This window comes from Astyanax mexicanus, chromosome 1 (assembly GCF_023375975.1).
Source record: "Astyanax mexicanus isolate ESR-SI-001 chromosome 1, AstMex3_surface, whole genome shotgun sequence".
Lineage (NCBI taxonomy): Eukaryota > Metazoa > Chordata > Actinopteri > Characiformes > Acestrorhamphidae > Astyanax > Astyanax mexicanus.
In genome coordinates this window covers 54537724-54551558 of record NC_064408.1, presented here as the reverse complement: position 1 = coordinate 54551558, position 13835 = coordinate 54537724, and the positions used below count along the sequence as shown (strand labels likewise).

General features: G+C 42.2%; 2 protein-coding genes across 2 annotated transcripts in view; one reads left to right on the top strand and one right to left on the bottom strand.

Annotated features, from left to right (window-relative positions):
- arhgap39 (Rho GTPase activating protein 39) overlaps nt 1-725 on the bottom strand; it is a 50061-nt gene extending 49336 nt beyond the window's left edge. Inside the window, exon 1 of the mRNA XM_022665643.2 lies at nt 586-725. Within this exon, the coding sequence (XP_022521364.2) occupies nt 586-596 (11 nt within the window). The 5' untranslated portion in view covers nt 597-725. The remainder of the gene's footprint in view (nt 1-585) is intronic.
- A 4041-nt stretch (nt 726-4766) lies between these two features.
- Nucleotides 4767-7450, top strand: c1h8orf82 (chromosome 1 C8orf82 homolog). Its single transcript, XM_007255638.4, has 3 exons — nt 4767-5219; nt 6205-6253; nt 6582-7450. The coding sequence occupies exons 1-3, from the start codon at nt 5052-5054 to the stop codon at nt 7016-7018; spliced, it is 654 nt and encodes a 217-aa protein (XP_007255700.1). The 5' UTR covers nt 4767-5051; the 3' UTR covers nt 7019-7450.
- Nucleotides 7451-13835: the final 6385 nt, after the last annotated feature.

The window sequence follows — 13835 nt, the reverse complement described above, 5'->3', positions numbered from 1 at the left end:
GCGTCGAGAGGATCAGCATCAGCGCTCTGTGCAGCGCGTGCCGCAGGTGTCTGCCTCTCGGTAATGACATTAGGTCGCTGCGCGTGAGGGAGGGAGGGATAGAGGGTGATGCTGTGGAAAACGCTCGGCTAGAGGTCTGTGTGGGGCAGAGCATGATGAAATTAACAGAATGATCTTCGGTGAATGGGTCTCTCCGTGAGCAGCAGATCTGCGGGTGCTGTGGGTGTGGAGGCTCGCACGCAGAACGGGGGAGGAAAAAACCGACACCCACAACGACAACGAAACCGAACGTCCGCGCGCGCGAGACGCCGAGCGCTAGCCGGATTCCCGCGGGCACGATAACTTGTAGCTGGCTGAAGCAGCTCCGTGGAGGATGATGCTGCTGCTGATGATGCTGCTGATGCGAAAAGCTGTAGCGGACGACGGAAAGCCGTCGTGAACGCGCGCGCAGTCCCGCGCCCGCTAGTCCAGCCATCCCCGACCTGTCCGCCAGAACAGCGTTCTAAAATAACTGCGCCCCCCGCACATCCCGCCCGCCCCCGCACAGATACCGCAGTGCCCGCAGAGCCGGGAGCGCCACATTACCTCTCCGCCATGGCCTCTCTTCTCTCTGCCTCTTAAAATCCAGTCGGAGTAATCCTCAGCGCGCCAGTCATGGTGGTAGGGGCTCGGGCGCCGCAGTACGGATCTGGAGCACGCGCTGTCTCTCCGCGTCGCCGTCACCACCGACAACCCTGACGTCATTTTGCGCTCGGCTGCGAGCAGGCAGAGAGGGGGACGTTGCCATGGCAGCGGCGCAACGCCACCGAAGCCCGCCTCTCAGTGTTTTCGGTGGAATTTCAGTTCATGACGGAAAATGTCAGATCGTCTCTGAGCATGTTTATTCCCAGCTCCGTCCATTAGAACAGAGTTCACACACTGACACACACAGGGGGTCTAATAAGATAAGATAAATATACTCCACTGTAAAATATAATAAAATACAGTGTGTAAGAAAAAAAAACAGCAGGGCTCATGATGTAAACTGACTGACCAGCTTAAGCCTTGACCAGCAGGGTATGGTCCTAAAATGAGTTTGATGATCTAAAAATAATCAAGCTAAACAACCAGCTTGACCAAGCGTAAGCAGGTCGAACAGTAAGACACACAGTGCTGGTAAAAAAACTGGGTAACTGATTAGTTGCCAGCATTAGGGTTGGACTATATGTCCCTAAAATAATATCACAACATTTTAAAGTATTTCTCTTTTTTATAATAATAAGGTAACAAAATATAAATGCAACATCATTGTCATAATTAATGCATTTAACAACCGCATTACTAAAGTATAATATTCTGCATGCATTACCTGCAAACATTAATGATTATATTATTATTATTATAGTAAAATTATTATATTATTATTTATGCAGTGATATGGTATATCCCCATCCAACATAGGGTTTTATAATCTGTATGACCAGCATGTGAAGAATGTAGGTGGCTCTGGGGTGCTGTAAACCTGCTGTTTCAGAGGCTGGTAGCTCTGGTAATCTCATCCTGTGCAACAGAGGTAACTTCTGGTCTTTCTTTCCTGTGGCAGTCCTGATGAGAGCCAGTTTCATCATAAAATGCACTTTAGAAGGTTGACGGACCTTAATTTCTTAAAGTATTTTGTTGTCATTTTGCTATAATATGGATTACATTACTCAAATAGCTCGATTTACTGTAAACAACTTCTGCCTCTTCACAACACAAATGATGTTCTCAAACACATTAAAAGAGGGCAAGAATTTCAACTACTTAACTCTTGAGTTCAGCACAGCTGTTAACTGAACGCCATTCCAGACCTCGCAAAACTGACTGAGAAAATACCAAGATGTGTAAAGCGGTCATCTAAGCAAGATGAGCTACATTAAAGAATTTAAAATGTAATATATTCTAGAAAACATTTTGTTTAACACTTTTTTGTTTACTAAAAACAAATCATCATAGTTTGGATGACTTTAGTATCAATCTAATACCCTTGACAGTGAGCTGTACAGTGTAATTCAGCACAGTTTTGTCAGCAGGATATCAGTAGGGGGAGACAATGTTTTTGGTCTTTGAAGCAGTATTATCATAGAATTGGTATATTTGCTCCTAGGCTCCCCCTACAGTGGGTGGAGTGTAATTCACGTTCTCACAGTTTCCCTTATTGTGGGTAGGCTGAGAGACAAAAGCTGTTATTCGGAATGTTCGGAATGGTACACTTATAAACACTTTGTAGCATCTGCTATATACCGAACTGATAGGGACCGAACAAAATCTTTGTGTCTGACACAACACCACCACATTGCATTGTGAAATTTAAGTGTATATTATGGATTTTTTAAATTTACATTATTATTATTATTATTACACTGAAATATTGTGATCTTATTTTTAGGGCCGTATCACCCAGCTATAATTTAACACAACAAAGCTGTATCAGTCTGACCCCTTTTTTAAATTTTTTAAAAGTGTTGACTGTGGAGGGGGTGATTCCTTTTACATGCTTTTGTGGGGCAAATACACCAGTTGCCCCACCTTCTCCTCATCCACTCCTCTCAATTTGAACGAGGGCACTGCCTCTCCTAACATGTAGCCGTTCTATCATTACCTATTACAATCTATTGCACCAGCAATCACACTGGCTATCACACACACAATCAATGCACAAACACTCCTGGTGTATTCCTGACTGCTGTATTCCCAAACAAGTCCAAGTGACATCACTGCTTAAAATGCCTTCTCTCAACCCTGCCCAGGTTTTTAACTACAGACCGGTCTCACTACTACCCTTTATTTCTAAAACTATAGAAAGAACAGCCTTCAATCAGGTCTCTAGTTTCCTCTCCCAGAATGACCTCTGCTGCTGGACCTCTCAGCCGCCTTCAAAATGTTCTCCTATCTATACTCTCAAACATCAACAATGCGCTATCATACCTCACTGGGCGCTCAATCAAGGTGTCATGGCTAAGACAGGTTTCGTCAGCGCACTTACTATCCACTGGGGTTCCCCTGGGCTGGGTACTGGGACCCAAGGGCGTAGGCGCGGGCTTGATATTGGGGGGACACATTTGCCAATATGAACCCAAGCCTACCCTATAGTTTCCTGAACAACATTTGTGGAAATTACTTTTAATCACAAATAATAATTTTTTTCTGTATTTTGTTTATTATTAGTTAACATCCAAGTAAAGGTGATTTTACAACCCAAACATGTTACTCCACGTTACAGTTACTGTTGTTAGAAAAAATTATGCATGCAATGTCTGAATTATATACATATGACAAAAATGATCAGTTATCACCTAATATTTAAAAGAATATAACAGATTTAGTTATTATTATTTTTATTATTATTATTATTAATATAAATTATGTATTGTAATGTCAATTCTGTTGTATATTTACATTTTCTCCACTTGGGTCCTGCGCTTTTTTTTCTTCTGGGAGCTCTTCTTAAGATGGTGTCCTTTTATGTAAAAGAATGTAACTTTACGCTTCATAGAGATTTTTATAAACGTCAGGACATGTGGTCTTACTCTGAACTAAAAATTAACAGAAGACGTTACAGAAGTGTTTCTCAACCCTGTTCTTACATATTCTACTGCATATTAACACTGTTCTGCATATTCTAGAGCTTCCTCTGCTTTAAAGGCATTTAATAAAGTTAGTGATGGTGTGATGTGTCTAATACCCTACTGGATATACATGATTAATTTAGGCTCCATAGTGGGCTAAAGGATTTTAACAGGTAAACTCAGTAAAATACTGTTTATTATCTGATCAGCTGGAACAATTTTGGGGCATTGATCAGGGTTAAGAAACTGCTTTAAACTACAAACATAAAGTACTGTACTAAATTCTGGCTATCCACTACATCTGGCTTCTAGCTAAATGAATTTTCGTTCATTATAGCTCACAGTAAGTCCTGTTATACTTAATTAATAAAGTTTGAAAATGAAATAGTGATTAGCTGACCAGGTACAGGGCAAGCTGAACATTACATATATACATTTTTTTCTTTAACCCTGACTCCCCATCTAGCTAATTCCAAAGTTAAGCTAATTCACTAACACAGCTGCAGTTTATTAATCACAGTGGGTTTTGATCTGTGTGTTGATACAGAGACATGTATTTTTAACCAGCTATCAGAAACATATCACAGTTTACGTGGTTAGCCTACCGTTACCTTTTTTTTTTTTTTTTAGAAAAATCTCCTTATACCCATGTCTGGTTTAAAATCAGCGGAAGCTGCTGCGTCTCGATCCTGCTGCTAAATCTCACAGCGCAAAACCAGCAAGCTGATTGGCTGTTTCTACTGAAAGACTGGATTTAATACCTGGACCGGCTCCGTGATTGGTCCGGTCTGTGTCCTCATTAATAGTACAGCTGATCTGAGCGAAACGATATCATTTTTGGGGGAGGGACAAATCCATACCATGTTGCGTCAGTTGCTCGGTCCTGCCACTTGGTACAAGATCAGACAGATTTAAATGTTTCTATCACAACAGGCCACCCAACTCTTGGTACAGTTACCAGCAGTAATCATCTCACGCCTCGACTACTGCAATGCAGTGCTAATATGGACCTCTTCAACCACTTCAGATGGTCCAGAATGCAGCAGCAATTATGTAATGTAATGCAATGTTTTGAATGCATATCATTATAATCTCTTCATTTAGTCCGTAATCTGAGGGGTCAGTTCAGATCATTGTTAAAAGACACACAGCTCCATCTAGTGTTGAGAAAGTGGACACACACTGCTCACTGTAACACTGCTCCTGTGGCAGCTGACTGACTACACAAATCCTGCTAAATAAAGCAGGTTATTTTCAGTTAGGGGTGAAATTCCAGGCGTGTAGGTTATCTACCTAACGTAGGCTTCAGTGGGGCGATATATTGAGCTTGTTGAGAGTGGAACTATTTATTCAGAGCCCTCAAATCCACCCGGTAGATGAACGGTGAGCACGGCTCGTTTGTAAACACTGCTGCAGGCTTCTGTGCTGGTCTATCGGCGGGATCCGCGCTGCGCTTCAGGGCTGATGGCGGCGGCTGCGCTGCTCCGCTGGGGGACAAGGAGCGCCGGGGGCCTGTGGTCGGCTGTGCGCGTGCCCGCCGTTTTCTCTAGAGGTCAGGTCTCGTACACGCAAGGGCAGAGTCCGGAGGCGCGCTCCCGCGAGTACTTCTACTACATAGACCACCAGGGTCAGGTAACCAGCCCACTCCTCTCCTACACTAGGAATAATGAGCTCATTTACACACTCAACTCAAGCATTTTAAATAAAACTGAGGTCAAACTGGGGTCACAATTCATTTTTAACTAATGTCTAAATGGTGATAAGAAAAAATAAAAATGCCAACTAATACATTATTAACAAGACTAACATTAGCTGTTTAAATAAATAAATAAATTATTTTTTTAAAGCAATTATCTTAACAGGAATACAGTAGATTTTTGATGGTTACAGGTAAAGAATATTGAAAAGTACTGATTGACCAACCTTTTTGTACATAATTATTAAACATTTATTTTGCCAGCTCTTGGCACACTTTTAAACACATTTTATCTGCCATACTGAAATGCCTGAGGATATTATTATACTATTTAAAATCTTTGGAACACAATAAAGGAACATTTGTTTTTTTAGAGCTCTTTTTGATTAATTTAAGAATGTCTAAAAAGGTTTTAAAATTGTTGGCTTATTTTTATGTTACACAATAATATTTACACCCAGGTTGTTTTTTTAATGAAGCACACGGTTATGTAGTGCACATGCAGTATGGATGCTATTTATGATATGCTGCGAATAGGCATGCTGTGTGTCACAATTGCTCAATTAATTGTTGTACAATAATATAATGTCATACTAATGCCTCCCTCTACATATTTAATGTTAAATAAAGGTTAATTAAAGACTGGTAAATCAACAGAACATAACAAGACAGATTGGAAAAGGCCAAATATTACAAACATGCCAAAGCCAATAAAAAGCATATTACGTTCCTTAGTACTTAACATGGCAGTTGAATTCTGCTTATTGTCATGATCCTAGATTAGACATACAAACAGCGGTTACAATAGTGTGGTATTTTCCTTTCTGTAGGTTTTACTACTTTAGAAGCAGTGCAAAACAAATTATAATATAGCATTCTTCCTATGCAAAACATGACTAGACATTTATGTCTCTTACCCAGCTGTTCCTGGATGATACCAAAGTGAAGAACTTTGTCACTTGTTTTAAAGGTATGAACCCTTTTATCTACCACACACAGAAAAACACTGCCTAACTTTTGCCTTACTTGACTTTTGCATTTGTGCATATTGTGATGATGATGCTGCAATGTATTGTTCAGCCCTATATTAAACCCTTGATTTAAAAGACGTTTGCATTGACATGACCTTGGTGATGTTTCTGATGATTTGTTTGTACAGTAGGAGGGGTAAATCCCAAAACTCTGCATTTGAACAGAATAAACAAGTTACAAAATTAAGAAACGCAGTGCAAAATTGAATAATTGTGGCCTGTTGATTATTAATTAATTTATATTTTCATATTTCTTTATTTCATCAGATCCAAAGTTTCTTGTTTTCTTCTTTAAACAATTGAAAGTCAATCAGAGTGGTCGCTACCAGCAGCACTTCCCCTTTTTGTCATTGTGTGGACGTGAGAGGAACTTTCTGCGCTGTGACGATCAGCCAATCGTCTACACTCACCTGTTATCTAAAGCAGGATGTGAGGAGCGTCTTTCATACTGTGGAGGTGGGGATAAACTGACAGTTCTATTCAGGCCAGAATCTTTGTTCATGCATCCAGTCAGTGGTAGAGTGTACCACCCTGCTCCGGAGCATGTAGGGGGTGTTGGACTGGTGCGCTCTGCACTGGCCATTGAGCTCAGTCCTCATTTTCAGTACTCTTCAGGTCAGGACAACACTGCCCAGCCCACCCATTTTCTGTGGGCCGGGCAACAACACACTCTGACCAATGATTTGTCCAGACATTTTCTTTAGACTAATAATACTGTATAGTTACATTTGAAATTATGCATTTGTGAGATATTGTAATTGTATGTTTGTGAGAGAAATACCTGCACAATTATTCTGATTTATTCTGAGAATATGGTTTGATTGTGGAGATATGTAACTTTGTGTATGGTTATTTAAATAATAAAAGGTAGGTTCAGGGTTTCTGAATGAAATATGCATTAAGTTATGTTAATTAATAAATACCTATGGTCATTTTCAACAAGAATGTGTGATTTAGAATTCATGCAAAATGGCCCAGTGTACAAAGAAAGCTGTACACTAAACCTGAACTGGAAAGCCGGGATGTCCGCTTATATTACACAGTTTATTATCTTGTAAACAGTTTAGCTAGACCCTAATGTTCTTAACTTCTTGTACTACTTCACCTGTAATTTGCATTAAAAAAATTATGCTTTATCTGGTCTTTTATTTTACAATGGCAGCTTGGCAGCAGGCAACAAGACAAAAAATACTGCCTTACTTTAGTTTGCCTTACTTGTGACTATTGCATGTGTGCATATTGTGATGACGATGATACAATGTATTGTTCAACCTTAAACCCTTGATTTAAAAGATGTTTGCAATGACATGATCTAGGCCAAAAGACAAACACCACACAGTTACAAATTCAGAAGCTCAAAGCATATAATGCTTTGATATAGTGCCACCATCAGGCCAATAAATGTAATTTTTGGTGGTCGAGTCATTTAAGCCAAGGTTGGTTCTTCTAGCCCTAACGGTCTTCAGTCCACATCGCGTTAAACCGAGAAAAGTAATAACTAGAAAAGGAAAGTTCGATAACGAACTTTAAGTTGGCTTGGAAAAGTACGTTAAATAGTTAAATAACGTTGAATAGTTAAAATGGTTGCTAAGATATTTCTGTCTAAAGCGTGTGAAGAGTGGTTGCTATGCTGTTGACTTTCGGCTAAATGTTGAAGTCCAAAAAGTTTTGGCTAACATGGTGAAAAGCTTATAATTATCTTATAAAGTAAAGTGTTGCTAAGTGGTTGCTAGGTAGTTGCTAGGCAGTTGCTAATGTAGTCCACATCGTTGCTTAGTGCTTGCTAATTGGTTGCTAGGCAGTTGCGAACATATTCCAGGTGGTTGCTAAGCTGTTGCTAACTTGTTGCTAGGCAATTAACGTATTCCAAATGGTTTTTAAGTGGTTATTAGGCAGTTTCTAATATTTTCCAGGTGGTTGCTAACTGGTTGCTATGGTATCTGGGGTGGTTGCTAAGGTGTTGCTAGGTGGTTGCTAAGGTGTTGCTATGGTATCTGGGGTGGTTGCTAAGATGTTGCTAGGTGGTTGCTAGAGGGTTGCTAGGTGGTTGCTAAGGTGTTGCTATGGGATCCGGGGTGGTTGCTAAGGTGTTGCTATGGTATCCGGGTTGGTTGCTAAGGTGTTGCTAGGTGGTTGCTAATGTGTTGCTATGGTATCCAGGGTGGTTGCTAAGGTGTTGCTAGGTGGTTGCTAGGGTGTTGCTAGGCGGTTGCTATGGTATCCAGGGTGGTTACTAAGGTGTTGCTAGGTGGTTGCTATGGTATCCGGGGTGGTTGCTAAGGTGTTGCTAGTTGGTTGCTAAGGTGTTGCTATGGTATCCAGGGTGGTTGCTAAGGTGTTGCTAGGTGGTTGCTAGGTGGTTGCTAGGGTGTTGCTAGGTGGTTGCTAAGGTGTTGATTTGGTATCCAGGGTGGTTGCTAAGGTATTGCTAGGTGGTTGCTAAGGTGTTGCTAGGTGGTTGCTAAGGTGTTGCTATGGTATCCGGGGTGGTTGCTAAGGTGTTGCTAGGTGGTTGCAAGGTGGTTGCTAAGGTGTTGCTAGGTGGTTGCTAGGGTGTTGCTAGGTGGTTGCTAAGGTTTTGCTAGGTGGTTGCTAAGGTGTTGCTATGGTATCCAGGGTGGTTGCTAAGGTGTTGCTAGGTGGTTGCTAAGGTGTTGCTATGGTATCCGGGGTGGTTGCTAAGGTGTTGCTAGGTGGTTGCTAAGGTGTTGCTATGCTATCCTGGGTGGTTGCTAAGGTGTTGCTAGGTGGTTGCTAGGCAGTTGCTAGGTGGTTGCTAAGGTGTTGCTAGGTGGTTGCTAAGGTGTTGCTATGGTATCCGGGGTGGTTGCTAAGGTGTTGCTAGGTGGTTGCTAGGCGGTTGCTTAAGTGTTGCTATGGTATCCGGGGTGGATGCTATGGTGTGGTTGCTAAGGTGTTGCTAGGTGGTTGCTAAGGTGTTGCTATGGTATCCAGGGTGGTTGCTAAGGTGTTGCTAGGTGGTTGCTAAGGTGTTGCTATGGTATCCTGGGTGGTTGCTAAGGTGTTTCTAGGTGGTTGCTAAGGTGTTGCTAGGTGGTTGCTAAGGTGTTGCTATGGTATCCAGGGTGGTTGCTAAGGTGTTGCTAGGTGGTTGCTAGGTGGTTGCTAGGGTGTTGCTAGGTGGTTGCTAAGGTGTTGCTATGGTATCCAGGGTGGTTGCTAAGGTGTTGCTAGGTGGTTGCTAAGGTGTTGCTAGGTGGTTGCTAAGGTGTTGCTATGGTATCCGGGGTGGTTGCTAAGGTGTTGCTAGGTGGTTGCAAGGTGGTTGCTAAGGTGTTGCTAGGCGGTTGCTAAGGTGTTGCTATGGTGTCTAGGGTGGTTGCTAAGGTGTTGCTAGGTGGTTGCTAAGATGTTGCTATGGTATCTGGGGTGGTTGCTAAGGTGTTGCTAGGTGTATCTAACTGGTCGCTAGGCAGTTGCTACCATTTCTAAAGTGGTTGCTAAGCAGTTGCTAGGCAGTTGCTAACGTTTTCCAGGTGGTTGCTAAGGTGTTGCTATCTGGTTGCTAGGCAGTTGCTAACGTATTACACATGGTTGCTAAGTGGTTGCTAGGCAGTTGCTAATGTTTTCCAGGTGGTTGCTAAGGTGTATCTAACTGGTTCCTAGGCAGTAGTAGATAAAAAGAAAGAGTGTTAAATGTAGAAGTACAGAAAAAGGGAGAGCCTGAAATAGAGAAGTAGAGAGAAAATCAGCGTGAGAAGTAGAGAAAGAACACCCGAGAATGTGAGAAAAAGAGTGACAAGTAGAGAGAAATATTGAGCGAGAGAAAGAGAATTAGGGAAAAAGAGAGATCGAGAAATAAAGAAGTAGAGAAAGAAAAAGGATGTAGTAGAGAGATAGATAGAAAGAGAAAGCAAGACAGAAAAGTAGAGTGAAAGAGAAGTAGAGAGAAGAGCGAGAAATAAAGAGAGAGTAAGAGAGAAATAGAGAAATAGAAAAGTAGAAAGAAAGAGACATAGAAAAGTAGAGAGAGTGAGAAAGAGAGAGTGAGAAATAGAGAAGTAGAGAGAGAGTGAGAAAGAGAGAGTGAGAAATAGAGAAGTAGAGAGAGTGAGAAATAGAGACGTAGAGAGAGAGTGAGAAAGAGAGTGAGAAATAGAGAAGTAGAGAGAGAGTGAGAAATAGAGACGTAGAGAGAGAGTGAAAAAGAGAGTGAGAAATATAGAAGTAGAGAGAGTGAGAAATAAAGAGAAATAGAGACGTAGAGAGAGAGTGAAAAAGAGAGTGAGAAATATAGAAGTAGAGAGAGTGAGAAATATAGAAGTAGAGAGAGAGAGTGAGAAATAGAGACGTAGAGAGAGAGTGAGAAATAGAGACGTAGAGAGAGAGTGAGAAAGAGTGAGAAATAGAGAAGTAGAGAGAGTGAGAAATAGAGACGTAGAAAAGAGTGAGAAAGAGAGAGTGAGAAATAGAGAAGTAGAGAGAGAGTGAGAAATAGAGACGTAGAGAGAGAGTGAGAAATAGAGAAGTAGAGAGCAAAAGAGAGAGTGAGAAGTAGAGAGCAAAAGAGAGAGTGAGACAGAGAAGTAGAGAGCAAACGAGAGAGTGAGAAGTAGAGAAGTAGAGAGCAAAAGAAAGAGTGAGAAATAGAGAAGTAGAGAGAGAGTGGGAAAGATAGAGTGAGAATTAGAGAAGTAGAGAGAGAGTGAGAAAGAGAGAGTGAGATAGAGAAGTAGAGAGAGAGTGAGAAATAGAGACGTAGAGAGAGTGAGAAAGAGAGAGTGAGAAATAGACGTAGAGAGAGAGTGAGAAAGAGAGTGAGAAATAGAGACGTAGAGAGAGAGTGAGAAAGAGAGTGAGAAATAGAGGAGTAGAGAGCAAAAGAGAGTGAGAAATAGAGAAGTAGAGAGCAAAAGAGAGAGTGAGAAGTAGAGAAGTAGAGAGCAAAAGAAAGAGTGAGAAATATAGAAATAGAGAGAGAGTGGGAAAGAGAGTGAGAATTAGAGAAGTAGAGAGCGAAAGAGAGAGTGAGAAAGAGAGAGTGGTTGCTAAGCAGTTATTAGGTGGTTGCTAAGCCTTGGCTGGGGTGCCGGGGTGTCCAAACTTTTGACTGATAGCTGCTCCATACAGCAGCTCCTCCATACACTCACAGTACTGGAGGAGCAGGGGAGAGAAGGGGTTCCGTGCGCAGAGCTGCTCGTGTGCGAGATGGAACTCTGGGCCCCCCATTCATTTCTATGGGAAAACTTCGTACGAAAATTGTACGAAAACCGTACGTCGTATCGCTTCGCAACCTGCTATTAATTTAAAGATCTCGGTAAGATCTATAAGCTCGCCAAATTTGGTCTTCGTATCTCAAAAATTGTGGCGGTTACGGACGTTTAAAATTTCGCCCCATTCATTCCTATGGGGAAAAAATGCGTACGTTTACGAAGTTTTTACGAAAACCGTACGATAAATCGCTCCAAAAAGCACAAGCACGCTAAGTTGGCATAGGTCCTACGATCCGTGAAAGTTTCGTGATTCTACGTTGAAAGCTCTAGGAGGAGTAGCGTACAGAAAAAAAGGCGTAAGAATAATAATAATAACTAGAAAAGGAAAGTTCGATAACGAACTTTAAGTTGGCTTGGAAAAGTACGTTAATAACGTTGAAAAAGTTAAAATGGTTGCTAAGATATTTCTGTCTAAAGCGTGTGAAGAGTGGTTGCTTTGCTGTTGACTTTCAGCTAAATGTTAAAGTCTAAAAAGTTTTGGCTAACATGGTGAAAAGCTAATAATTGTCTTATAAAGTAATATAAACACTTTACTTAATATATACCTATATAAATTAAAGTGTTGCTAAGTGGTTGCTAGGTAGTTACTAGGCAGTTGCTAATGTATTCCACATCGTTGCTTAGTGTTTGCTAATTGGTTGCTAAGCAGATTCTTACATATTCCAGGTGGTTGCTAAGCTGTTGCTAACTGGTTGCTAGGCAATTGCTAATGTATTCCACATGGTTGTTAAGTGGTTGCTAGGCAGTTTCTAATATTTTCCAGTTGGTTGCTAAGTGGTTGCTAACTGGTTGCTATGCAGTTGCTAACATATTCCACATGGTTTCCAAGTGGTTGCTAAGGTGTTGATACGGTATCCGGGTTGGTTGCTAAGGTGTTGCTAGGTGGTTGCTAAGGTGTTGCTATGGTATCCAGGGTGGTTGGTAAGGTGTTGCTAGGTGGTTGCTAGGTGGTTGCTAAGGTGTTGCTATGGTATCCGGGGTGTTGCCAAGGTGTTGCTAGGTGGTTGCTAGGGTGTTGCTAGGCGGTTGCTAGGCGGTTGCTATGGTATCCGGGGTGGTTGCTAAGGTGTTGCTAGGTGGTTGCTAGGTGGTTGCTAAGGTGTTGCTATGCGGTTGCTAAGGTGTTGCTATGGTATCTGGGGTGGTTGCTAAGGTGTTGCTAGGTGGTTGCTAGGGTGTTGCTATGGTATCTGGGGTGGTTGCTAAGGTGTTGCTAGATGGTTGCTAAGGTGTTGATATGGTATCCGGGGTGGTTGCTAAGGTGTTGCTAGGTGGTTGCTAAGGTGTTGTTATGGTATCCTGGGTGGTTGCTAAGGTGTTGCTAGGTGGTTGCTAGGCGGTTGCTAAGGTGTTGTTATGGCATCCGGGGTGGTTGCTAAGATGTTGCTAGGTGGTTGCTAAGGTGTTGCTATGGTATCCGGGGTGGTTGCTAAGGTGTTGCTAGGTGGTTGCTAAGGTGTTGCTATGGTATCTGGGGTGGTTGCTAAGGTGTTGCTAGGCGGTTGCTAAGGTGTTGCTAGGCGGTTGCTAAGGTGTTGCCAGGTGGTTGCTAAGGTGTTGCTATGGTATCCGGGTGGTTGCTAGGTGGTTGCTAACGTGTTGCTAGGCGGTTGCTAAGGTGTTGCTATGGTATCCAGGGTGGTTGCTAAGGTGTTGCTAGGCGGTTGCTATGGTATCTGGGTTGGTTGCTAAGGTGTTGCTAGGTGGTTGCTAAGGTGTTGCTAGGTGGTTGCTAGGTGGTTGCTAAGGTGTTGCTAGATGGTTGCTAAGGTGTTGCTATGGTATCCGGGGTGGTTGCTAAGGTGTTGCTAGGTGGTTGCTAAGGTGTTGCTATGTTATCCTGGGTGGTTGCTAAGGTGTTGCTAGGTGGTTGCTAGGCGGTTGCTAAGGTGTTGCTATGGTATCCGAGGTGGTTGCTAAATGGTTACTAGGCAGTTCCTAACGTATTCCACATGGTTGCTAAGTGGTTGCTAGGCACTTGCTAATGTTTTCCAGGTGGTTGCTAAGGTGTATCTAACTGGTTGCTAGGCAGTTGCTAATATTTCTGAAGTGGTTGCTAAGCAGTTGCTAGGCAGTTGTTAACGTTTTCCAGGTGGTTGCTAAGGTGTTGCTAACTGGTTGCTAGGCAGTTGCTAACGTATTCCACATGGTTGCTAAGTGGTTGCTAGGCAGTTGCTAACATTTTCCAGGTGGTTGCTAAGGTGTTGCTAACTGGTTGCTAGGCAGTTGCTAACATATTCCAGACATAAAAAGAAAGAGAAAGCAAGACATAGAAAAGTAGAGTGAA

Excerpts from the sequence above, each read along its gene's own strand:
- c1h8orf82 (XM_007255638.4), top strand. The coding sequence starts at position 5,052 with ATGGCGGCGGCTGCGCTGCTCCGCTGGGGGACAAGGAGCGCCGGGGGC. Across the intron at positions 5,220-6,204 it reads ACATAGACCACCAGGGTCAG|CTGTTCCTGGATGATACCAA; the intron begins GTAACCAGCCCA and ends TCTCTTACCCAG. Across the intron at positions 6,254-6,581 it reads CTTTGTCACTTGTTTTAAAG|ATCCAAAGTTTCTTGTTTTC; the intron begins GTATGAACCCTT and ends TTATTTCATCAG.